Below are 27,939 nucleotides of genomic sequence, written 5' to 3'. Positions count from 1 at the left end.
GTTAGAATCTTTCAGATGTATGTGTTCAATTTCACTGTTGGAAATAAAATTTAGATAACTTACATTTGTTTATTATAAGCTTTATTTGAGTTAAAGATAGAAAACAATATACTTTTATTTGCAATTTAATAACGCAAGTTGTTATGGCAATCTAAAATAGTTTACAGTAACTTTATATTATACTTCATCATATGATCCTTTTAGACATTATATATATGTAAGGAATAAAGCTAACCATTTATGAAGTTTAATGATAATCAGAAAATTTTCTTCAAAAAAAATAATTTCCTTAAGTGTGTTGCTAGGTATAAAGCTCCTAATTGCTAAAATACTTAAGTGCGTGAACCCAAGTCGTTAACTAAAAATAAGAGCACATCTGTTTAAAAAAGTGCTACAGAAGGTGGTGCACAAAAAACATGCACTTATACATACTTTCCAAAAGGACGTAAACTGTACTTTTAGGCACTGCAGTCTCTTCAAATTTTCTGTACCAACAATATATAGCAGGACTTTTGATGTCCAGATGCTACTGCAGGAAGATGACTAAGGCAACCACGTGCAGAAAGCTTGTGCAGAGAGAATATTATAAAGATAGCATTCCGGAAGTAAAGGCTTGCAATGATAGTGGTTTGATACCTGAAAGGCTTGGAGTGTCTTCCTGTGATTAAAAAATTAAAATCTAATAATGCCACTGGAGTCATATACATGGTACTTTATGTACAGAATTGTCACCTTTAAAATGACTTAAATTTGTAAACAGGCAGACATTGCATTTCTGTGCTATGTTATAGAGTGACTGTGGCTTCTATAACAACTAGCTGATCAATTGTGAGAGCCAATTACGTCTAAACCCTAGTATAAAATGGACACGTTGTAAATATGGAATGTTTAACATATAGATATTAGACTTCAAAAATGACAATATTCAAAGATTCCCCAAGTTTTATCATATTGCATAGCTGAAAATTCATCTATGTATAAAAGTGTTCTGTTCATTCAAGCAGAATTTTGATCCAGTCTCCTTCAATTTGCTTCTTTCATACTGTATAGTGGATCCACAAGTTTATTGTGCACATGCATTAAACCTTAAAGAAAAAAAGCACAGTTCTAGTTGTATTTCTTATTTTGAACTATATCTTATTTAGAAAACAAAAGATTTAATATTAAAATACAAGTATACTGGCTCCCATCTAGTACAAAATAGTTAAATTTATTGGAAAAATGCAAATAGAAATGCTTCAGAATGTTTAGTTTTAACTACCTAGCATATATCAATTTAGTTATTTATGAAACCACGGATCTGGAATGGGTACAGGTTCTTTGTGAGTAACCAGAAGTAGGGGCAGTTCTTGTCTTTAGAACTTCCTTCAGTATGACAAAATAACAAATTTGAATACTAATTACATCTAAAAGTCTGTTGAGTTTGACCCTCTGCCAGTTAATCTAACAGACTCCAACAAAGGGCTCAGAACTGTTGTTACATCAGTTCTCTAATATATTACCCTATCCATTCATCTGGCAAATTATTTTCTACTATTTTGACATGTGTATTTACAATAGGGGTTGATTACAAGCCACACAGGTTTACTAAAACAATAAGATAACCTAAATATCAATTTCCAAGTAAATTTAAATTTCATCTTATAATTGGTATGCTTGTAAACTGTCCTTAATTTTATTAAAGCTTCTTGGGAGATATATTCCAGTTATTCATGTCTTAATGCACATGTATCGTATTTAGGGAAATAAACTGTCCCAATTAATGAACTAAAGATTTTATATTGTGCAGGTTAAAGAAATCAGTTAAATTTACCAGGTTGTTAAGAACATGGAGGCTGGGGAAAGGGACTCATAATGTGGTTTTCTTAGGAAATGGGATTACTGGATCGAGGAGACAGGGTACTTGTTAGTAAGAAGGTGTACTTTGTCAGAAAGGCTGCAAAAGCACTCTAAAATCCAAACTGTGAAGACCCACTTTTAAGAGATAAGCAAAGGGACATGCAGAGAACACTTAAGTATACGTGTAGTAGAAGAAAAACCAGGAGTGGAACAGTCTTAAAAGGAGAGAGAAATATTCACTCGTGAAATTGAAAGAGAGAATGCTAATTAACTCAACAGCTCACTTCAGTGTCTAATCAGCACCTCAAACTTGTTAACAACATCCAGACCCATTTTCCCCTTCTAAACCATTTCTTTAAAAATACTGTATATGGTGTTACCCTCTGATGAGCTGCTAAAGCCAGACAACTGAAATTCACTGTTGATTTTTTTCTCTTTCCTTTTTAAATTCAGCAGCAAGACTGGTGGGCACTACTTTCAAAATATTGATATATCCCAAATTAGCTACATTTCTTCATCTCCACAGCACTGCCCTTAGTCGAAGCCACTTTCATCTCTAATCTGATTACCAACTCAGCACCCTACTTTCATCACTTCCCATTGTCCAATTTTTCTAAAAACAGAAGCTAGATTATACCATTTCCCAACTTAAAATTCTCCAATTGCTCTTGTCACTTAGAATATAATTTAGATTGTATTATATTATATATATTATATTATATTATATATATGTATATTATTTAGATTCATTTATCCTTCTGATCTCATGTCCTCCCCACTCTCCCCCTTTTGTGTTACACTCAACCCTGGCTTTGTTGCCATTACCTCAGAAAGGCTAAGCTTGGTTATAGTACAGGGTCCTTATATTTGCTGTCTCATTCAGCCTGGAGTGCTCTTCTCCCTGAGCAAAGCATGATTATCTCCTTTTGGCTTTTTGGGTCTCAGCCCAAATGTCACCTTATAATGAATTACTGTTTCACTTTCTTTAGAGCAATTTTCACTCTTAGAAAATGTTTTTCCTACCATGTCTCCAACTAGAATCTGAGGTCCAGGACCTTAAATTTACTGCTCTAAGTCCTGGGTCTATAAAGGTCATGATACATGTTGGGAGCTCAAGAAACATTTACTTTAAAAAATCTGTGAAGATTCAGTGAGATGGTCTCTGGAAGCTTTTTTTAAATTTAAAATGAATCTAGAATATAGTTAAAAAGGAGGCAGGAAAAAAGGAGGGAGCAGAGACCAAGATTCTGTAGTTCAAGGTCCTGAAGACAGAAAAGTATCAAGGGCACTGGCAGAACGGCTAGACATGAAAGGAAAGGATGCTTAACGATTAGGATAAATTTAAAATCTTGGAGGTAGGACTGTGGAGGAACTGAAGTTAAGCCTTCCATGCAGCTGGAGGGACAGAAGGGTCAAAAGGTTAAAATAAGTAATGGGAAGAGTTTGAAGAAAGCAAAACAAGGAGCACAGCTAACCCAGGAAATGAAAGAATTATGTATAAAAAGTACCAAACTAAGCATAAAGGCACTTGATCGGTTCTGCCTCCACCTCAGGTATATGGCAGCCATTTATCCATCTGGGCTTACTTATAAAATGGAGTAACCTCAGCTCAAAAATTTAAAAAAGAAAGCAATGTACTCAACATAGTGCATAAAAGTCTTATAATGATGTTTGGTATATATGTCTGAGATAATGTAATCTCTGATACTTGAATGTTTCTATAGTGACAGTTCCATAAAGTTACATAACCCTCCCTTCCGTGCTTACCAGTGCAGACAAAAAGCCTGTGATAAAAATCCATGAGTATGTGGACAAACCAACAAATACTTCATTCATTAGACTGTTTTATGCAAACTATCTCCGAGGCTGGATTTGAAGCACACTGGTTTATTGGCATTTGTTCTTTGCTCAAAAAATGTTAATACATACGAATATTTTTCTCAGGGCTAATAACCCCTCCCCCCCAATACCCTTTTGAAAGGCCACTGATATGCAAGCCCTCATTTGCCTTTTCACTCTTAATTTTGTTTTTAAAGTATAAGGTAGCCCCATTTTATCGGTATCCTTTGTTCTCTATTAAGAGGAACTTTTTCTGCAACTGTGTTAGCTCATCCTTACACCTGTGCTATTATGGCATTCTCTTCAAATCTAAGTGTTACCATCTTCTACAGCTCTCAGTCCCATCAGCTCCATTCAAGTTTTCATCAACTACTATGTAACTATAAAAATCTCTCCCTTAACATCCCTTGGACTTCACAGTGATTTACATAATTTAGCACTTAAACTGAAATGGTATCAACTTCATGTGTCATCCATCTACCTGCCCAACTACCTAGAATTTACCAAGTGTCTCCAGTGTACTAGGTAGGTACCCTTTGAGATGCTCATCTATTGCAATGAACCAAAACTGAAGTCCCTACCGTCATGGAGCTACATTTTATTTTCTCGAATCACTTAGTGAGCCAGTTTTATGAAGAATGCCAACTACTTTCAGGCAGGGATACTTGTACTTCTTTCGGGTATAACAACACATGAGACAATGTACTTGAAGGCACTGTAACCCATGTTTCTTGGCTGATGACATTAACTGGAAAATATAGTTTACATTTACCAAAAATAAACATTAAAGGGTAATTTTTTAATACTGTAAAAGGTATCTGCTAATGAAAAATATTTACCAAATAATTAGCTCTAAATAGAACCAATCTTATTTAAAATAATATTTAACTGAAAAGTTTAACCACCAGTATGTAAAAAGCAGCAAAATGGAGATTGGAGAGACCCAAGAGAGGGGACAAACAAAGACAATGGTAATCTCAGCCATGTGGTTTAGAAGATATACCTCTTCCAGAGTATCAGCTCTTTGAGGATCATTCTACTTGATATAATTCATCTATCATTCACTTAAAGCTTTGATCATGGAAAGAATACATTAGAGCTTAAAAACACACAACTTAAAACATCAGGATAAACATTAAAAATACAACTCCTGTAAAGTTTTTTAAAAACTAAACACTGGCTGTAACTTGTACATAACATAAAGCTAGTTCCAAACTAAAAATAATTTTGGAAATTTTAGTACTTGCTTTCTGAATAATAAATCAAGAGTTTGCTATGACTAAAGGTAAAAACTGACAACGTTCTACACAAGAATGTGATAAAAATAAATAACTGCTTACTTAACTCATAAACAGAAGTAAATTCTAATGAGTATTGATAAAAATGCATAGACTTTCTGATGTTGCTTGAAGAAGAAAAGTTAAATATAATAGATTTTATAGTTTGGTTCAATCTGAATTCATTCAGCCTCTATCAAGCTATTGGAGCTATTGGAGTAAGGCCTAAAAAGGATAAAACAAAAAGAATGTTCACCATGATGATGATGTCTTGAAAATATATTATCTCAGGACATAAAACATAGGTTTTATTTTTTTAAAAACAAAAAACTAGAATAAAACAAATTAAAATGTTTTCCTGTGATTTACTTATATCTTTCAAAAGATATATACTGAAGTAAACTTCCATATGCTAATGATTTTTATTGTTTTAGATGTAGTTAACCTAGACTTCAAGAGCTAAATAATTAGAACCCTTTAAGATTCCTCTTGACACTTTTAAAGGGATGGCAGAAGAAATAGTGATGTGAATGGTATTTGAAGAATTACAGATTATAACTAAGGGATTCATTTCCTTCAGTATATCTTGCAGTGATATAATAATAAGGATATGACAGATACATAAAACTACATTTATAACGTATAAATTTATGAAGTCATTTTACCTAATATCAAAATATCTTACTGTAAGATGAGGTCTATATATATAGCCCAGAACAATACTGCAAATCCATTTTTCTCCATATTGAAGGAGGCATCCTGACAGAGGCTGATGTCCTGAATCTCTTCAGAAATATATAAAGCTCCAATGGAAAATAATTTCTAAGTGACTTTAACATCCGTACTAAGCCTGTTAATTCACCTATAAATGGGATTATAAGAGTACCCATGTCATATAATTGTGAGATTTAAGTAAATCAGCAAGTATAATATGCTTAGAATAGCACCTGGTCATATAACTATTGGCTATTATTAAATGTTTACTTCACTAAAATGTAAAAATTTTCTGATAAAAACTAAACTGACAAAAATCAGACAAGTATAGGGGTTTATCTGGGGATTACTGGTGCTAGAAAATGGCAATGTTAAATGAATCTCCTCAAAACTGTTATTAAAATATGTGGATAGGGTTTCCCTGGTGGCACAGTGGTTGAGAGTCTGCCTGCCGATGCAGGGAACACGGGTTCGTGCCCCGGTCCGGGAAGATCCCACATGCCGCAGAGCAGCTAGGCCCGTGAGCCATGGCCACTGGGCCTGCGTGTCCGGAGCCTGTGCTCCGCAACGGGAGAGGCCACAACAGTGAGAGGCTCGCATACCACACACACACAAAAAAATATGTGGATAATGAAGATTCCTTCTATTAACTTTTTCAAGGAATCTAATATTTGTGATGAAACCTGGACTACATGGAAATAGATGGGTAAAACTCCATCTAAGAGCTCTTATTCACAACCCATAACTGAGCTATTCCCTGCTTTTATCTGTCAAATTACTAACAAGCTAACAATTTTCAGTTTAATTTGGTATATTTGTGACTTGGTAAAAAACTGGTAATTTAACTGATAAAAATATAAATGACTGGAAGTAATCTAAGTGCTTAACACTAAGGAAACCTTTTATTAAAGAGATTTAAAACGTATTTTCATTCATATAGTATCAGTAGTACACTTATTACATACTTTGTGAATTACTGAACTATACATATGACTAATTACATAATATTTTCATATCAGCTATATAAATACAGGTGCTTTGTAAAAAGTACCTATTTATACAGCTTGTTTATGTGTGTGTATTTATATGTGGAGTTGACTCAAGCAGGGAATGGCTTCTAAACTGAGTGTATTCAAAATTGTCCTTGAAAATCTCTTAAACACCTATCACAGCAAGTTTATATGGTTATATATATATATATATATATATATATGGTATGGTAAAGTTTAAAAATTACTGAACTAGACTGTAGGAAGAAGCAAAAGGAAGCTAAATATGCAGAAGTCTGGGCAAACTCTGCTTACTTGCAGTTTATTCCATACTGTTTGACATTTAGCAAAATTTATTGTGAAGATTAAATGAGATAGTGGGCAACCCATCTTATCCCCTGATTTCATTCTAAACATAGCTGAGAGGTTAGGGTGGGACAGGTAAACAACGAAAAAATTAGAAAGGACATATATACATTTCCTTTGGGGCTATTTAATCTTGTACATTCAATATGAAAGTAAAATATTTAATTTTGGATTTCAAGAAACATCTTGTTTACTGGAAATATAGATTGAAGAGGTTTTCTTCAAGAAAAAATATTAGGAAATTACTTTGAAAGCTAGTATTATCTGAAGTGAGACATTTCTAATCCTTAGCACAGTGCCAGTTTTCAATAGGCCACAATGCAGAATGTAACTCCCCAGTCATACTAAGTTTTAATTGTCATCTACAATGGAATATTCTCCCAGTCTGCTTTTGAAATTTCAGTGCTCACCTTTAAAGTATTTCACAGTTTTAACTCTTAATTCTAAAGTAGCATCTTCATCACATACAAAAATAGTTCGGGGATGTTGCTGGAAGGCTGAAACAGTCCACATGTGATTGACTCCTTCTTCTATTGCTTTGTAGAGAGCAAATGCCTTGTGTGCACCTGTTATGAGGATCATTACCTGAAAAATCGTGGACATTACCTGTCAATTCTTAAAACATGTTCCAAATGACTAAGAAGCTCTATTTTTTTTAAACAAAGAATTTAGCACCAATATTTTTCTAAGGGTTAAAATAAAAATAAACAGCTCCATATTTCTTCATAGTTCAAGGTATTTATTTCTGCTCTTTAAGGTAACAGGCAAGCACAAAGTGTATCTCTACTTCTGGCTGAACAAAGTAAAATAGTGTCTTGTAATGGAGTATTATTGAATATACCATAATGCCTATGATAATTAACACATTAAATACTGATGTACAAGAAGAGACCTGGGAGAATGAAGAAAAAGAAACAAAAGGGATGTTTTGCAAAAGCAGAGTTACAGATCAACAAAGAATTTATATAACCAGAAATGATATATCAAATTGCTCTAGCCCAGATAAGCAATAGATATTACTTTGGAAAAGCAAAAGACTCTGAAATAAGATATTTTAAAAGTAATCTAGAGAAATGAGCCTAAAGATTGTTTCACTGAACGGGTGCTATCTAAAGCTGTTTTGGAACAAAACTAGATTTAAAGAAGGGTTCAGAATCTACTTAATGCAGGAACTGTCCTTTAAACACACATAACTGAGACCATCCTTAGGTACAGAAAATCCAAGGTCTTTGTCCCAGATCCCTGATAGCCTATGAGATAAGTCAAAGAATGTATGCAAATGTGAGTGAGTGTATACAGGTGTCTGAATGAATCTTTTCTTTAACATTTTTAGCAGTAAATCAATCCTGTTTTTACAAGTTAAACAGTTTATGTAATGTAATAAATCTTTAAACATGTTTTTTTCTGATTATTTTTAAAAAAATGAATGTTAAAGTGGTTGTAATTCTAAAATATCTGTAACAATGTAAAAATTCTGTATTTCACATTTTATAACCAGACCTTCTAAAACAGGGAGGAAATTAAAGATTAATGAACCAGATATTACTGTATTTCTTTTATCAAGATTCATTACTTTTCATTTTGAAGCTATATTTGATTAATATCAAAGCCCATGAATGAAATAAGATATGTATGAATTCTTACTGTTTTTATTGATACTTCTTGTTCAATAAGTATAGAGATCTAGGCTCAGTGAAGAATTAATATGCCTTCACCTATAATTAAAAGCATTTTTTAAAAATTAGCAATGCTTAAGGTAAGCACAGCACTGATTAATGGGTCTATTAGTTTTCCTCACTGGAAATTAATATTTTTTTCTTAAGACTAATACGTGTTACAGAGGAGTTTGAAAAAAAAAAACAAAATATTCAAGTTCTTTGCTCCATCCTGTCTTCTAATTCAGAATCTTTGGGATTAGGACCCAAGAATCAGGGTCCCTTAAGTGATTAGTATGCAATCTGGCAGAAGTCCTTATACTAGCACTTGAAAAGGCTTTTTAAAACTATTTTAACACACACTACATTAAATGAGAATATGTAGTGATTGCTGCATGATGGATATTTTCTGAAGTTTAATTATTTTCAGGAGTTTTAAAATGTGATTTGGTGGTTTCAGAGTTAAACACCGAACTTAAGCACTTTTCGTGAATTATTATCTCATTTAACTACCCACATCAACAGCGTGAGATAAATACTATTCTTACTCATATTTCACAGATAAGGAATGAGGCACAGATATTCTGTAACTTGCCCAAGGTCTTGGTAAGGCTACTATATAAACAAGAGGTCTGATTCCAGCATCCATATCCTTAACAACTACAATAAGACATATATAACCTTTGAGAATTAAGAAGAAATATCTGGAAAATCAGAAATTGAAGAAAATCCCTCTTGGAATATAATTTGACGTTGATAATACGTGATTATTTCTACTCTATCTGCTCCACTATTCTCAAGGAGAGTATTTCTTGTATTGTGAAAAAGCTTAAGAGTAGCCCTATCTGAAACCAAATTTTAAGGATAAGCAGAAAAGAAAAGGGGGCACTTCAGACAGTTATGGGGTGGTCAATAAAAAGCTAGAAATTTGGTAAGGCTGAGCATAGGGAAATGAGATGGCTGAAAACTGAATTTTGATAATACAGAGCATTTTATGCCAAAGAGGCTAGATATCATCTTGTGATGAAGCAGCAAGGAATCAGAGACTCTTCATTACATGCATGAGTAATAACTATGTTTTTGGGGAAAAAAAAAACTCAGGCTGTAATAGAGAACAGGAAAGGGAAAGAATGGAGATAGCCATGATTTAGGATACGTTTGCAATAATCCTTAAAAAACTGATATAGACCAGAAGTAAGGCAGCTCCGATGGATTTATCTGATGGATTTATCTCTGTTCGATGGAGGGCTGGATCCTTATTTATCTCTAAGTTAAATGGTGGAATGTGGTGACTGATATAGATGTGAAGAAGCTGAGAATGACACACGTTTCAAGTTCAGATAATTTTCATGGAGGATGTTGCTGTTCATCAAGGGAGGGAGACAATTTTGGTAGAAAGATGAATTTAAATTTTGAACAGTTTAAGTATAAGGAGTCAATTGGAAATATGAAATCTGCAGCTTCAGAAAAAGAACTGGCTAAAGATATGTACTGGTAGTTATCACTGTATTGAGCGTAGTTGACCTTTTTAGAATAGTACTAAATCTACCAAGAACAGGGTTCCAAAGTGTGACTGCTATTGATGTGTTAATTAAAAAAAAAAAAAACACCACACAAAAAAGGTCACTGCCCAGAAGTATGCATAGTGAATACGCAGTGCTAGGAGATGACCCCCTAGGTAACAACAACATTCAAAAGGCAGATGGAGGAAGAAGAGCCAGGGAAGCATACTGAGAAAGAATGGTCAGAAAGAAAGAAGAGTAATGGTAGAGGTTTATGATGGAAGAAATAGTCCATAGGAATAAATGATGAAAAGAAGCCCAGTAGGATAAGACCTGTAGCAAAGATGATGGTCTTAACAACTAAGAACTTGTCACTGGTGACTTCTGTGACATTCAGTAAGTCAACAAAATCAAAAGAAGATTTTTAAGTTTTACTGGTTTTTCCTTATGTCATCGCAAGAATAAACATTCAAATTATTATAATTATATATAATAAGCAATTCTAAAGATGCTACAGTAATTAAAAACAATTTGTGTCTTTTCTTTTGGAATTACCTTTAAAATATAAAGCATTATCTTTAAATATATCTCAGTAAAAACAAATTTTAATCCTTTGAGGGTAAATGTGGCTTTCATCAAACAGCCGGAAGTCAATAAAAATCAGATCTGGTGGTTCAGGTAGACAGCCAAGCTGTGGATAGAACCAACTTTGTCCAAAATGAATTATAGGCAAAACTATCATTCAAACTATTCTCAACAGTTACTGAATACCTATTATGTGACAGGCAGTGTACTGTGCTAGATATACATGACTCATAAACACTTGGAGATTATAAACTAATGAGGAAGGGTATTAAACAACGAAACATACAGAAACAATTATAAACTGCAAAAAGTGCTATAAACAAAAACTGTGGTAAAAGAATAAAAGAAAGTAATTTTGATTATAAGAATTATGGTCAGAAAATGGAACTCTGAAAGCTGAAAACGGGTGCCATTTTAGCTAAGCAAGGGCTAGAGAAGTAGAACATTTCACAATTAATTAACATCAATGTAAGGCCTCAAAGCAAGGAAGGAGTGAAAACTGAGGGCAGTGACTTGTGTGGTTCATTACCTAGTGGACAATTCCCAAGTCTTAAGAAACCTGTAATAACTTCTGGGTTGTCACTTCCAGGGTCTGTACAGAAGGGCCTCATTATCTGAGTTGCCAAAGTGTGAAGATACTTATTGATGCACTGACCACTTAAAGATTTGTCTCCCATTCAAACCTACTTTCCACTCAACAGTGACATCTGTCCCACACGTGGATTTAAATTTTAAATGTATTTGCAGTTATTGAAAATGACACTGAAGAACAGCTCACATCACAGTTAAAACCACTGGCAGATGAAAATGTGTACACATGAAGCCCATTAAAATTGAAGATAAAGTCATTAAGTATAATCATGTGATACTTGTTTCAAAAGAATGCTATGAAAAATCTAGCAAGACAATAGCCAAGACAATGGAAACAACCCAAGTGTCCATCAACAGAGTACTGGTTTAAGAAGATGTGGTGTACACACACACACAATGGAATATTACTCAGCCATAAAAAAGACTGACATACTGCCATTTGCAGCAACATGGACGGACCTAAAGAATATCACACTAAGTGAAGTGATACAGAAAAAAACAATACTATATGCTTGCTATCACTTATATGTGGAGTCTAAAAAACAATACAAGTTAATCTATATAAAACAGAAAAAAACTCACAGACATAGAAAACAAACTAATGGCTACCAACGGGAAAGGGGGTAAGTTAGGAGTACAGGACTAAAAGATACAAATTACTATATGTAAAACAGATAAGTAACAGGGATTTACTATATAGCACAGGGAACTATTCAATATCTTGTAATAACCTATAATGAAAAATAATCTGAAAAAATATATATATAACTGAATCACTCTGCTGCACACTGGAAACTAACACAGTATTGTAAATCAACTATAATAAAGCACTAAAGTCCTTGGGAAAACTACTAAATAATAAAAGTTTTGCCATAATTTTCTTTACAGTCATGCTGGGAATGAATACTGTGAGGTGAATAGCATCATATAATTTTGTTGGAAAAGTCAAACAAGAAACAAAATCAATGTTTGAATACTGTTAATTCTAAGAATTAGCATAAGAGTTGCACTGTAACTTTAATTTTGTTATATGTAAGAAATCGTTTTGCATAACTTTCATATTTTAGAACTAAGATTGCTCTATTTTTTTTCAATTTACTATGAAATTTCAGTCTTTAAAAGGTCTTTTTTCATAAACCAATTATCGTTAGATGTAAAACTCCATTTTGAATGACAGTTCTATTTGTGCATTCAAGTCTAGATATATTTACATTAAGATCAGTTACTCATTCACCATACCTTGTCTGTACTCTTTCCTCTGAACCTGTCCAATCCTGCTGCCAGAAGGGAATGGAGTTTTGGGTTTCCATATAATTTAACCACTTATAATCATGATCTGACTATAATTTGGTCTGTTATTCTCAGGGCAGGAAATGACAGCCCAATTAAAAACTAAAAAATTTGAGTCTACTGTTCAGAACTCTTGCCTTCTTAAACATACCAAATTTAGAACAGATCCAGCCCTAAAGGGGTTCTTTTTCCACTGGAAACCAACTGAGCTATCCTCCTACAGTCAAGAATCACATTACACTAAATTATCCTAAGCCTCCAAAAGCAGTTTAATGTTAATTATGACTGCATCTTTGTTGCAACAGTCCTTTCACAAGACTATATGATCAGTGTGATTTTAGGACCTCAAACTGTGAAACAAGAAGAGGCAAGTAAAGCAGTACCCCAAAAGAGATGGTGCCTAATTTTTAGTTTCCAGCTCCAAAGACTTAATTTACTTGAATTCTAAACATGGCAATGAGCCTAAAAGAAATTACTGAAAGCCAGACAACAATTTATACTGCAAATAGGATTAACCCAAAATAGCACTTATTTGACACCACAATTTCTCCAAAGTCTATAGACATCAAAGGAAAAACATCAAAGAACATTTAATTCTTACTTCTCTAGCATCCATCACTGTCCCCACACCAACTGTTAGAGCCATAGTTGGCACTTTTGATAAATCTCCATCAAAATATTTAGCATTTGCCAAAATGGTGTCCATTGCTAGAGTCTTTACTCTTGTCCTTGATACTAAACTGGATCCTGGCTCATTGAAAGCAATATGACCATCTGGACCAATTCCTTTCAAAAGAAATACATATACACACACATATATACATAAGTAAATAAGGTTTCTCAAAGTTCAACATGATTTAAAGACCAAAGAAATAGTCATAAACACGCTTACCTTGTTTTATTTGATAGCTGAATTTCTAATGCTGCAGTAAAAGATTTGTTCCTGTATTTGATTCAACAAGTATTTCAATGTTTTCCATATGCTTAGCATTGAGCTAGCATGATTCTAACAGCAAAATTAAGTATCACTTTATAATAATACTTTATAAAGCAATTTCACATGCATCCTCTCAACAACACATATATTTAACAATCTTTGACATAGTCAGATTAACCATATCTATTTACCTCATCTCCCCCTTTTTTTAAGCTCAAAAGGAAACTTTGATGCTAAAGGATAATATATGATTTGTTCAAGGTAAATAATTTAGTAAATACTAAGACAAAACTCAAATCTAAATCTTCTGATTCCTAACCCAGTGGTCTTTATATTCACACTTTAACTTGCTTGGTTCTAGTCTAGATGGGGCAGTTAACTACTGGACCTCCCTGTAGTATAGTTTCCTCACTTATAAAAATGTTTAGATTGGACAAGATATTATCTAAGGCAGTAGTTTTCTTCAAACTTTGACTGCAACCTACTGCAAGAAATACATTTGACACTGCAATCTAGTACACATATAAACAATTAAAACAAGAATTGCATGAAATAATACCCTTACGAGGAGCCATTCAAGCTATTTTTTATTACATTTTGTTTCATTAACAAAACGTACAAAGGGAAATGGTGGATGTGACTGACCATATTGATTTCATGCCCTAATAATATGTGACAACCACAATTTGAAAACTCTGCTTTAAGGAGATCTACTGCCAGCTGAAATATTCTAGGACTGCCTCTAAAATATAGATAAGAATATGACATTTCTTATTTGAAGGAAATTGGAGGTAAATCTTTTCATAAAATCAAGAATCTTTCTATGGCTTAAGTAAATCAAGTTTTATATACATGGACCCTACTTGCTAGTCAGATTTCTGGCAACTTCAATCAAAAAAAATAACCCCACAAGTTCTCTGGGTCAAAATACTGGTTATACTTATATTCTGCATATTTAATGATATATAGGTGTATCTTATTGGCTCTTAACACACAATTCTAACAACTTTTTCCCAGGCTACAACAAAGTAAAATATGACAAAGAGTAACCTGGTTTTGAATGAAGAAGGAAGAACTGAAAACCTTAGGAAGCAAATATGAACTACCAAAGCACAATAATCTAGGAATTTTTAACAATATAGGATTAATTTTTAATCTAGTACGTAAAGCCAGACCTATATGTGGTTAATATGTATGGTTTGTTTCCACTATTAAGTATATATATGCTTGTCTATTTTAAATCACAGATACGCATCTCTCTCTAGATTTGTAAAACTGTTCTGCTTTTCCTCTTAAGTATACATCTACCTAAATATTTTTATTTATATGTCTCTATGGAGGAAAGGATGGAACCAGGAAAATAAAAGAGTTCCAGAAAAAAATAGAAGGTCCTCAAAGATCAGTATTAGTGGTCTCACCGTTGATTTGGGTCACACAAGTGTACAAAGCTGAAATTATCAGGAATGGTTCATGATGGAGAAGCGTCAATACATTCCCTTACTATCAGTAACTATCAAAAATTGAGCTTTTCCTGAAATAAAATTATATTTTTAAAATGTTCAGAATGTTTTACAAAGCCTTATAAAATTTTCTTAAAAATAATCATGAACTCTAAACACCATGGTTAATTCTTATTCAGTCTTTAAGTGTAGACTAAGATATCAACACCTTTTTTTTTTTTTAATTTATTTTATTTTTGGCTGTGTTGGGTCTTCATTGCTGTGCACGGGCTTTCTCTAGTTGCGGCGAGCGGGGGCTCTCTTCATTGCGGTGCGCAGGCTTCTCACTGCGGTGGCTTCTCTTGTTGCTGAGCACAGGCTCTAGGTGTGAGGGCTTCAGTAGTTGTGGTGCGCGGGCTCAGTAGCTGTGGCATGCAGGTTCCAGAGCACAGGCTCAGTAGTTGTGGCACACGGGCTTACTTGCTCTGTGGCATCTTCCTGGACCAGGGCTCGAACCCATGTCCCCTGCATTGGCAGGTGGATTCTTAACCACTGCGCCCCAGGGAAGCCCGAGATAATCAACACCTTTATGAAACATCTCTAAAACCTCTGAGTCTGGATTGTGTGTCTTTCCTGTGTCTATAGTTCTATGGGCTAGAAAGTAAACTTCATGAGAGTAGACTTTCTCTTCTTCATAACTGTATCCTTACTATTTAGAACACATGACACACAGGAGGCCCTCAATAAATAATGGTTGAATAAATGAATGGATGGTTGGTATTGTTCAGAATGTTCAGTACAGTTTTTGCCCCCTTCTACCCTGCTCTGCTCCCCTCACAACAGGGGCTAGACCAATCATAACACCCTATATCTCATATTGTTTAGGCAGAACTGTTGTGATCTAAGGACAAGTACTTAGGCCAAGCTGAAACAATCAGAATTTCTCTCTATAAATCTGAAACTTGACCAGGAACACAGAAAGAAAGAAGGCATCTAGAGCTGAGGCATTTGATGACAGCACTGCAGGAGAGGATCAGGTGAGTCCCTGCTTCAGTTCATCTGAGGCTCCTGGTTCTTGTTCTTTTAAAGACTTGTTTTTTCCAACTCTGATGTCAGTTCTGTGAGTTACCCCAGAATTATTCCAATAAATTCACTTTTAGTCTCATTAGTAGACTACATTTACTTGCAAATCAAAGAATCTAATCGTGTAACCAAAGTAAAGGGTTAAAAATTTCCCCAGTGTCTTATTTTTACCTTTTAAACACAAATTATCTTAAGATAATTTTAAAGTTAATAATGCTTTTAGAGTCTATTTATAGATTTCCATGTTTGTGTACTTTATTGCTGGGTATGGATCAGGAATTGCATGATACACCTTATTCTTTCTCCCAACAATTCTGTCATCAGATGAAGAACTTCTGAGTATGTATTTCCTCCTTTCTCCTTTCTATAGAGGGAAGGGAACTCTTGCTCCATTTCCCAGGAGTGAGCAATGGTGGATTAATACTCTGGAGCTCTTCTCTGGTCTTACTATTTCCAAATTCAGAGGGGAGGAGTAGGAAACCCCATTCTGGCCTCAAGCCCAACCTGCAATCTCTAATCCAACTTTACCTTTAATAAAGCTGATATTTTGATCCCATTTGGCTCAGTTCTTAGTGTTTTTATTAACCAAACCCTGGAACAAAAGAAGGGTAAGTGGTAAGACCCAGATACCAAGCCTCATCTTGAATATCCAATGATAACAACCTAGATCAACAAAGGTGAAGAATCAAATGAGATTCTTTCATGAGACAGATCCAATAATAGGGTATCCCAAACAGGGGAAAGTTCAAAGAAAATGTAATAAGCCAACCCTCCGTTCCCTATACACAATTATATGTCCCTTCGATAATAAATATAAACTGTCAGACCCTGGATTAGCCCACGACTACAATGAAGGTGTTAATGGAAGAGGAAAGGAAATCCTGTTAAATTTTTTTGCAAGGGGAGAACTACAGGAAGTTTAAGACAAAAATTGGTTAAAAAACAAAATAAAGTTCTTTTTAGTAGTAAGAGTCAGTGATAAACATAAATAATTATGATTATGCTCCATTAGTTTCAAAGGTAGAACTAAGGTGAGTTATTGTGAGGAAATGCACTGAAAAACTTTAGCTATAAAGAAACAAGAAGTGGCTTAAAGCTATGGGGAAAGAAGAAAGTTTACTATAAATCTCTGAAAAGGGAGATTAAACCTTAAACATTACATTAAGCTAAAATATTTTCCGGAAAGTAGGCAAAAGGACAAAATGGAGTTAAAGAGCTCTTATCAGTTTTTTTTCCCCCAAGTAAATTCTACTTCCTGGCATTGAGACCCCAAGGGATTTGTCACAAGAATCCTTATGTAAGGTCAATAAATTAACAGGAAAAAATAAGTCCTCAAATAAAGAAGTAAAAAAATACTATTTATGTTATCCATTCAGCCATTTTTAATACTGAAGTTTTAATAGTTGCATATCTTTTTGTATAATGGTAAATGAGTGAAAATATTTCTTGATATAACTAAGATAAACAGTTTAGGTATATTATTTTACAGTAATTCTACTTGATTTTGGTAGAGTTTAGAAAATCTAAAGAATGCGTGGGTAGCACACTCCTTAAACATTTTCAAATATCTACTGCCTTGGCCTTGATATTGGTAGGCGCAAACGGTAATTATCTCAGAATTGAGCAATACGGACAAAACTGGAATGCAAATGTTTTCCAGGAATAGTGAAGTAATATTAGCAAGTTTTATTTAAAAAATAGATACTGTCTATTTTGAAAAGCAAACTAGTCTAACTTGGATTCTTGCTCAGATAAAAAAACCATCCTAGACTGTCTATTTAAGAAAGTAATTGATATTAGTTCTGCTAGGTAGAGATAACAATTTCCTCAAAGAGAAAATCTTCAGTCTTGCTGGATACCCTTAGAGGTAAATCAGTAAAAGAGCAGGACATTCAATGAACTAAGGAAAAATTACTTCAGAAACTACATCTCAGAGACAGAGTGGAGTAACACTTAATGGATTACCAACTACATACCAAGCAATGCACAAGGCATTTTATACATGTTATAATGTGGTTAATTCTCATCAATTCTGAAATGGTTAATATAATCTTGTTTTACAAATAACTTAAATATATTGAATTAGTATACTGAACTAGTTTACTGAAATCAATAAATTTCCTAAGATCTTACAGATAGTAAGTGGCCAAAACAGGATGCTAATTTTTGTCTGACGATAAAACCCAATTTTCTCCAAAGGCAACCAAACACCTCTACAATACCTGGCCACCTCAACCATAAATTAACCTTAGTACAGGTCTATTGAAGATCTAATTCATATAGTTTTGAGCAGTCTTCTAATAAATTAATTGTAAGATATACCTGGATCTAATGGATATATCTATCTCTATATATCTAATGTTAATTTAGAGCTTTAGTATGTTTAGTTGAATACTAAAGAATCTGGCAAAAAACAATTTTGGTTTCAGTTTAGATGATGTACTATTCATATGCTCCATACTGATAGCAGAAAACCGTATTGTCATTACAAAGGAAGAGATCCTTTCAATGGTAGATCATGAACACACAATATACATACACATATGTATGTTTGTGTGTGCACGTATATATATAAATTTCAAGTGGAATTTAGTTAATTAAACATTTACTTTAGAGTTTTTTAAGACAATTATACAGCTTAATTCATATTAACTAAAGGCTGATGATAAAAATTTTACATTCTTAACTGATTTCTTAGTGAAATGAAGCAATTTGAATGATCAGTAGAGAAATGTTAAAATCCACCTGTTCCACATGCAGACTTTCAGAGATTTAACGCCGTAATTTGATAAGAAAGCTGGGTTGGGGTTTTAAAGAAACAGTAGAAGAATAAGAGTATCAATGAGGAAAAGAAACATCACTCGTTTTCTAAGATGTGGTAAACTATCAGTTCTAAAGAGGTAATTAGGCAGGGATTAGGACCTATTTCTCAAGCCATAATTTAAACAATCCCTACTTGCAACATTAAGATTATTTTTTGATGAAAATAAAGTAAAATAGAAATCAATAGCTGAATAAATGGGTATTACAGACAGTCACAGATGTTCTTTACATTACACGAAGGTAAGTTTTTTTTTTAAAGCACCTAGTTCAAATATTAATAAATGATTAATGACAAAACGTTTTACGTACCTCCAACAAAAAGATCAATTCCTCCAGCTTCTTTTATTTTCTTTTCAAATGCATCACATTCTGCTTGTAAGTCTGTAGCATTCCCATCAAGGATATGAGCATTATTAGGATCTATATCAATATGCTTAAAAAAGTTATTCCACATATAAGAATGGTAGCTTTCGGGATGATTTCTGGGAAGTCCTAAATACAAAGTTAATAAATAAAAATGTAACTATTTCCAGAAATAAATCTAAAGTTTACTTTTCTGATTAAGCCATAAATGCTATTTAAAATATGTAACATTTCTATACCATATTCAATTTAAAAGCATTTTTATACGGAATATATGCTTATTATGTGCCAGGCATTATTTTAATCACTGTACATGTATGTATTAATTAATGTGTACAATGTCTATGGAAATAACTATTATCAATCTCACTTTATAGATGAACAGAAACACAGAAAAGTAACTTTCCCAGGGTCACAGAGCTCACAAAGGGGCTGGAGCACAGAAGTCTAGTTCATGTGCATGTAATCACTATACTCCCCTTCTCAAATACAAAATTTTAACCAATAAAACTGATTTATGTGTTAAATTCAACATAAATTAAATGGCCACACAACTGAAATCTTGATCTACGTTCTTCCTCTGTTATTCCTATTTACATGCAAGGTATACTAAATTACGACAGTTCTTTGACAATGACTCAGGCTACTGTTAAAAATGTGTACCTATAAAATTTAAATTTTAACACAGAGTTTATATATATCACTGATCTTTCTAGTTAAGCAAGGTCACAATCAATAAATTATAAAAGCTTCAAGGCTACAAATAGCCTTATATTTAAAAAATATTTTACTAATTACTTTTACATACATATTAATTCATTTATCCCCACAACAACACTGGTTTTAACTTTGCCTTAAGAAAAAAAGAAAAAGAGAAAAAGAGAGAATGAGAAATGTGAATGAATTGGCTCAAAGTCGATGGAGCCAGGACTGGTAAGTGGCATAGCTGAAGACGAATGCAAATCTTCTCATTTCTAGTCTCACGGTCCTTCTACTACGTCATGCTGTCATTACAAAAATAGTTTTTTTTATATAAACTCCCAACCCCACTACAAGGTAATACATTATACTCTAGAAATATATTCATATTACATTCAAAACAAATTTAAATAATGTTAATATTCTCAATATATTAATTTTTTAAATATATAACATGTCCAAATAATATATTCAAATAATATAGCTTACCTACATATTCATCCATGTTAAAGGTCTTCACATATTTAAAAGAAAGGTCTCCATTCTTATGATATTCTATTAGTTTTTTATAACATCCTAAAGGTGTACTCCCTAAAACAGATAAACATTCCATTTTCTAACATAACTTGAAAATCTAATTTAAAAAAAAGTTTATATTAACCTTATTCTCTTCTTACTTAATAGTATTTTATATTTCTAATTTATTAGGCAATTATTAATTTACACATTCAGTTAACAAATATATGTTGAATTAGTCTCTCTACAAGGTAACCTAAAATTTTAGTAAACTGGAATTTGCTGAATAAAGCTGGGAATCTGTCAACAGAAATTATAGCTTGGAAAATTATTCTTGTGTCGCTGGATATTTGGAATTAATGGTGTATATTCCAGGATTAGAAACTTCTAGAGAGCACATGTGAATTAGAAGAAAAACAAACGTCCCACCTTTAGAGAAAAAACTATTTAGAGAGGGATTTGCAGCATAAATGATACATAAATAGGTGAAGTATTGACCATTCAATGAAATCAAAAGTGAAACCAGAGCTGAATTTAAACACTGCCTCTACTTTCAAAATAGAAAGTGGCAAGGATCAAGTGAGGAGGCTTATCCTTTAAGTTTTTAACTGGAGCTCCTGTTTCTCATTTTGTGTTATTTTCAGCATATATCAGCTAAAATGTATAAAGTAAAATGATTTCTAGGAAATGGGATCTTGGCTTTGGATACTTCATCTGAGTTCTTAATGTTATTGTTTTATAAATGTGATTCTTTTATGTTTTATGAAATTAAGATCTGCTTGATAGTGCTCCATGAAACGACACAATAAAGATAAATGAATTTAGCCACTTGAGGATGGCCTCCCTTTGTTTTTTAAATCTGCTGTATTTTTTCATTTTAACTACAAATTCGAAGACTAGATTGACTACATTCTTACAACAAGCAACCTGGCCCACACAATCCTGGTCAGAGTATTGGTTTCTAGTCCGCCCACCATCACAAAACAAAATAAAACACCCAAACACAAAATTTCTACTCAAGAGGCAGGGAGAAGTATGGCAGAACTAAGCAGTCTCTGGCAAAAAAAAAAAAACACCAGAAAAACAAAAAAACAACTAATACAAAAAAAATCCAGAGTAGTAAAAAAACTGACTCTCATTTAAGATGACAGAATAATAGAAGTGGCTAAATATCACACAGACAGGTTCACAGAACAGAAGACTAATAGGTTTTCTTAAAGTTAAGCACACATATTGTTTTAAATTGTCATTAATAATTTAAAATTTATGTGGTCAAACTTTACAATTCTCAAAGAACTACAGCCCACTAACATGAAACCTGGATAAAAGATGGATAAGTATGCTCTTCTTTCTCCTTTTCTAGAAGCATAACAAATTTTCTGTGTGTATCTTTCAGCGTCAAGAGAATAGTTATAGGACTCCCTCCGTAATTTAAGGACATATGAATATAAAAAGAAGTTGTCACAATAGTGATAAAAATCACATTCATTTTCTACTTTTTAATCAAAGTGGCTGAATAGAAAAAAATCAATGGAAGATATGGTACACGGTGAACTGGTAAAAGAAACTTCATTTTAATATATTTGCTTTGCAATACTCATTTACTAACATAACTAATTTAGCAAGTGCTTACTATGATTCAGATAAAACAAAGATTATGACTGTTTCTACCCTAAAAGAACTCACAGAATACGGATAGACAAGTACAAAGTAACTATAACACAAGGAAAAATATAAATAACCTATAAGAAGTCTGGGGCAGTATAGTGAATCAAAGAAGAAAACACTATAGTCTTGCTTGTGGGAGAAAGGATGAAAGATGGCATTTCAACTGAGTCTTTGAAGAAGTGAAACTCCCACAATCAAAGAATGGGTTAAGTTGTAATTGAAAATAGAAAAAAGATGGGGGAGGAGGTTCAGAGATGACACTTGTATGCCTACCATGTGCTAGATGCTATGCTGGTGTTTCAAACATTAGCTAATGTAAATCTCACAAGTTTGGGAAATTGGCATTATCTTTCCCATTGTGAAGGTGGAAGAATTGGGGTAAAAAAATTAAGGAATGTGCCAAATATCACACACACGGCAGTGAAGCCAGATATTCAAGAGATTCTCATAAAGTTCTTATTATACAGTATGCTAGCAACATGAATGAAAGTAAAGCCAGCAAATTCAGGTCTTTTCTTTGAACTACAAGCCGTGTAACCTGCCTACCCTGATTCAGTGTAGAGGAATAGTGGGAATAAGTCTGGGAGGCAGGTTGGGCCCACAGCATGCAGGCCCTTAAATATCAAGTTTGTCAACATCACTTCAATAAATATATTACTGAACAGGGCTTCCCTGGTGGTGCAGTGGTTAAGAATCTGCCTGCCGATATAGGGGACACGGGTTCAAGCCCTGGTCCAGGAAGATCCCACGTGCCGCGGAGCAACTAAGCCTGTGCGCCACAACTACTGAGCCTGCGCTCTAGAGCCTGTGAGCCACAACTACTGAAGCCTGCGCGCCTAGAACCCATGCTCTGCAACAACAGAAGCCACCGCAGTGATAAGCCTGCACACCACAACCAAGAGTAGCCCCCGCTCGCCACGAATAGAGAAAGCCCACACACAGCAGCGAAGACCCAACACAGCCAAAAATAAATAAAATTTAAAAAAAAAGATATATACTGAACAGATATTCCCCAGAATTGTGCTTGGTGGGGCGTAATTACAACATAGCATGTTGTTTACAGAAATGTATGTTCAAATTTCAAAAGCATGGGGTGGGGGGAGGTAAGGATGGGGCATGATTAACACTGTCATTGGTCAATGAAGGAGAAAAGTAGAATATGTTAACAAAGGTTTTCCAGAGATATACCCTTGGCAGATGTATTATTAGGCAGTAATACTATCCAAAATAAAGCAGAAGAATTGTATATCAAAATACACAAAAACATGTTTAGCACTGCTGGCGTTTATGGCTCTGAAGCCTTTCTGCTCCCATACTCAAATTACTGCTTATTTCTTCATAATTAAGACAAAGTGATTAAGGCAGCTAGTCTGAGCATGGCCCAGGTTGACAGAAGGCAAACTGATACAGAGGGCATGTTCAACCACTGGGGCTCACATATCAGAACTGTGGGTGCTGAGGGGGCCCATTTCTGGTGTGCACAATTAAAAAAAATTCCTCTTTGCCGTTCTTACCAACACCTACTGCCATGGACCGAAAAACAAAAAGCAAAACAACAAACAAAAAATCAACTTGGTGAGCTAACAGTATCTTTCATGGAAATTATGCAAGTGAAAAACAATTATGATTGTAGCTTTTCTATAGTTGACATGTATGGGGGGAGGAGCAAGAGGAAAAAATACTGTTTAAATAAAACACACTTAAGAGAACCTTAAATTTACATAGTGTTTACAGTATACAAGGGACTTGCTCTTATTTGAGCTTCAAAACAGCACTGTAAGCTATTAATTTCCTTATCTTCCTTAAAAGTAAGGAAAACAAGATTATGGTGTAGAATAAGTGCCCTTCAGTCACCAAGAAAGTAGCAGCTCTGATTCCAGGTCCAATACTCTTTCCTATGTAAGTCAACAATATCAAATAAAGTACCATGTATCAGTGACACTACTTGGTTATTTTTTAAGAAAAACCTTAACCGAGAACTAAATCCAATAAAGTGTATAATTAATGCTTATGTTCATTCTGTCATGAAGACATACCTGTCTTCAATTTTTCACCTGTAATACTTCTAAAATAGAAAATAATCACAGAAATAGCAAAGGGCTAATAAGATAATATGAGGCATATGAGGTAAAATTAAGAGGCAGTAGTACATATTGTAGGTACCTCTTAATGATCAATGAGAAGGCTAATCTCCCAAGAAATTGCATGAATAGTGAAAGCAACATCCCTAAATACAAACAAAAGACTACTAGAAAAAGGTACAAAAAATATCATGACCATGACCTGAGCTATATTTCCTTTTCAATTCTTGAGTGGTAGGTGAGACAGAATTTTAACAAATAGTAATGAAACTTAGATACCAGATATGTCTGTATCTATACATTTGACTTGATATCCTAATATGTTAAATCAGTGATATGACAAGAAATAAACAGGAAATATATTTTACTAAGAAAAAGCCTTCAATCCCACAACCTTGAGTACCTAATATGGAAAAAAATGGTGCATTACCTGTTGGCAAACCCAGTGTAAAATATCTGTCCTGTCCAGGTCTGAATTGAATAATGCGATTACAGATGTATTTGGCTGCCCATTCACTAGCCAAGTCATAGTTATCAAGAATTACAAGCCTCATTATGGTGATGCACAGCTTCCAGGACAAGAAGTTCAAACCTGAGAAAATTCCATTGTAGAGCACTTTAAGTAATTTACAGTCAAACAGAAGTAAAATACATTGATGACTTTTAAAAGGACAGTACTTAAGAAAGACATGCATGTATACAAATACAATCTGTACTTTTAAAATAGTAATAATGGCTGTTCTCTTTTGGACGAACTTTGAGTTCTGGGCAGTGGGCTAGGTCATTTAAGTACAAATATTAATTCTTACAACAACCTTCTGAAGTACATACAACATCCAGTTATAGATGAGTAGAGGGACTGACACAATTTGACTGAGTTCACACAGTTACTAAGTGACAAAGCTGAAATTTATATCAAGGCAAATTTACCATAAAGACATCACACTGCACTATCTCTACAGGTATACTATATAAAGCAACATAAAACAAATCTAAAGGCAAACAAAGCAGCACTCATTTATTGATTGCAAATTCATGGTAGTAATGATTACTCAGCACCTTTTGGGTTACTTACTAAAATCCAGAACTCTCCCTATGAATGATGTAATAACCAAACCTCCCTTCTGTATAAAAGTGATACCTGCACTTAAAAAAATTTCAATCAATACAGAAAGATAAAAAGAAGTTAAAAAAAAAAAATCGACCCAAATCCTGCCACTCCGAAATAATGCTCATTACTATTTGGTATACATCATTCCAGGTATCTATCTAATGCACACATATAAACAGGATGTATAGAAATAATTTCTAACAATGGGATCATACTAGACATGCTATTTTTAACAAAAAGCATAACGAATTGAATTCTTTCTGCATTAAACAGAAGCAAAAGAAAATAAAGTGAACTAAAGAAACTGCTGATCTCTGGGGGAAAAAATTATTCACAAAAAGCAATTTCAGTTCCTAAAAGTATTCTAAGGTTAAGAAAAAATATTATACAAATATTAAGAGATCAGCATCATTTAAAAACTATATGATTCCATTTTAGACAACGTGGATTGACCTACTACCATGAAAGGTGTGAAAATTACATTCTTACACTTCCTCCCACCCCGATTTCTGTAAGATGTATTATTTTATACTGCCAAGATTTATAACATTTACAATCAATGTGTTCTACAACTATAATTCCCAGATTTTAATTCTTAGTTTTATTATACTTAAATGGATCTGTTACCCACACCAATCTTTTCACAAATGGCTTCAGCAGTCCTGAATTCTGTACCCACAAACCATACATACAGAAGTCAAAATCTTTACATTAGTGGGAGCAGGAGGTCATATTACAATGAAAACACTGAATCTAAATATGTCCTTAAGAACATGATGATTTAGATTCTGGCATAACAAAAACTTACGATCACCATGATCTAGAGTTATGGCACAATAACAAGAGATAAATATCATTTACAGACAATAATTTACAGTTAAGTCATGAATTCAGTCCAACAGATGGACTTGGCCTCCATTTAAATTCATTAATAATCTAATGGCAGAAACAATTTCAAAGTTACACCAAAGAATCAGAAACATTTCCTGGCTGTTTTAACCATCAAGAGATATACTTATCTCTAATAAGGATATTCAGCAAAATGACTACTGATAAAAAGAGAAAAAAAAAAAAAACCCTGTAAGGTGAGGAGGAGGAATGGGATTCGAGCTTTCCAAGTGTCTTCTGTGTTTTGGGGCATGCTATTTCTTTTCTCAGTTCAACACACTTGTGAGGGAGGGCCTATTAAATGCCAAGCACTAAGCTCTGTAGACACAAAAATGACAAAGATAAGGATCCTACTATCAAAGGGCTTAGACTCAATAGTCTCTGGGGAAGAACTTATCCTCATTTTTCAGATAAAGAAAAGTGCAACTCACAAGTTTATTACTTAAGTTATAAAGCTATTAAGTGGTGGAGGGCCTATCTGACTGAAAGATACCTGCTTCCCAAAAGTGCCTTATAAGGAAGAATCACTTAGGATGCCTGTTAAAAAGATTCCCCGGACCTTTCCCTGGACATGGTGTTTCAAAAGATATGCAATGGTTCCACGGAATCTGCACAAATATCACAGGTGATTCTTACAATCAGGATACATTTGGAAAATAACATCATACAAGACGACTGCGTTGCACAGAGGTTCAAGTAAGCCTCTCAGACCAAACACAGGCACGGTTTGCTTTCTTAAACTCTTCCGCGAGTCTACAGTTCAGTTCTAAAAGTCCCAAATGAATCACCTCACCCAGAGAAAAGTAGAATGCCACATGTGTTCAGATTTTTAAATGTGTCTTTTTCCAGTTTTTGCCAATCCTCACACATCTGAACTGCTGCTGCGGTCGACCATTCTCTGACATCTTGACCCGACAGCACTCAAAAAATGACACAGCACCACCTCTGCCCTCATCTTCCTCTGGTGCTGATTCATTTTGGGTGTGCGTCCCTTGGACAAAGAGCTGCCAAACACAAACCTGAACTTTAAAGCTGGATGGGAACTTCTAGACGACTTGGGTTACACAGCTATTTTAGAATCTGTACTAGAATCTGGAATCTAGGCTTACAGAATCCCTGCTCTGCGCTTTTTCCCTAAAACACACTACACCTGACCTCAAAAGATTCCTGAAGCCCGACCAGGAAGGGGGCTCTCAGAGCAGGGTCCAGGTCAGGGTCCCGACGAGAGGCGAGAAGCAGCAGAGAAGGCTGTGGTCCCTGCCCGGAAGGCGAGGGCTGCAAACTCACCTCACCTGCCAGGCCGCTGGGCCCGTCTCTCCTTAAACCCTAACGAATGCAAATGAGGATGACTATTACGAATTTGTAACAAGTGTCAGGAGAAGATTGCCGAAGAGCAGGGGCCAGGAAAGCCCCGTCCCGAAGAGGACGACTAGTCAAGTTGAAGGCTCCCGGGACCCCCAACCGCCCCGCGTCCCCGTCTCCGCATAGAGCCCACCGGTGGGTGCAACAAACAGCCGGGCCCCCGCCCGACTCCCCTTCCAGGCCCTTCCCGTGTACTCACCTGCCCACCCACCGGCTCTTCTGACGCTGGAACAGCGAAAACAACCAGCAGCCAGTCAGCCCGGAGAAACACCAGCCGGCGCGAGGAGCGTAGGACCCGGATGTAAATCTAGGCGCCGAGGGG

The 27,939-nt window shown here is 34.5% G+C and overlaps 1 protein-coding gene across 10 annotated transcripts; it reads right to left on the bottom strand.

Moving 5' to 3' along the window:
• Positions 1–55: 55 nt before the first annotated feature.
• On the bottom strand, positions 56–27,939 carry GNPDA2 (glucosamine-6-phosphate deaminase 2). 10 transcript variants are annotated; one of them, XR_003432132.1, is made up of 9 exons: positions 27,817–27,938; positions 24,687–24,848; positions 20,481–20,582; positions 19,239–19,421; positions 13,249–13,433; positions 7,435–7,609; positions 5,621–5,817; positions 5,019–5,180; positions 65–1,085 (listed from the first exon to the last, which is right to left on the bottom strand). XR_003432132.1 is itself a non-coding variant. In XM_027103053.1 (9 exons), exons 3-8 carry the CDS (start codon positions 24,808–24,810, stop codon positions 5,654–5,656), a joined length of 933 nt encoding a protein of 310 aa, XP_026958854.1. In that variant the 5' UTR covers positions 24,811–24,848; positions 27,049–27,259; positions 27,817–27,897; the 3' UTR covers positions 65–1,085; positions 5,621–5,653. The 10 variants fall into 10 exon arrangements, 6 of the variants coding, with proteins under 6 accessions (XP_026958856.1, XP_026958854.1, XP_026958852.1 ...); XR_003432133.1 differs by having other exon boundaries at positions 5,024–5,180; XR_003432134.1 differs by having other exon boundaries at positions 5,641–5,817.

Source organism: Aethalodelphis obliquidens, unplaced genomic scaffold (assembly GCF_003676395.1).
Source record: "Aethalodelphis obliquidens isolate GAN/ISIS:26980383/991018 unplaced genomic scaffold, ASM367639v1 scaffold6, whole genome shotgun sequence".
NCBI classification, from domain to species: Eukaryota; Metazoa; Chordata; class Mammalia; order Artiodactyla; family Delphinidae; genus Aethalodelphis; species Aethalodelphis obliquidens.
The sequence above is the reverse complement of the archived record's forward strand: the minus strand, read 5'-3'. Positions and strand labels throughout refer to the sequence as shown.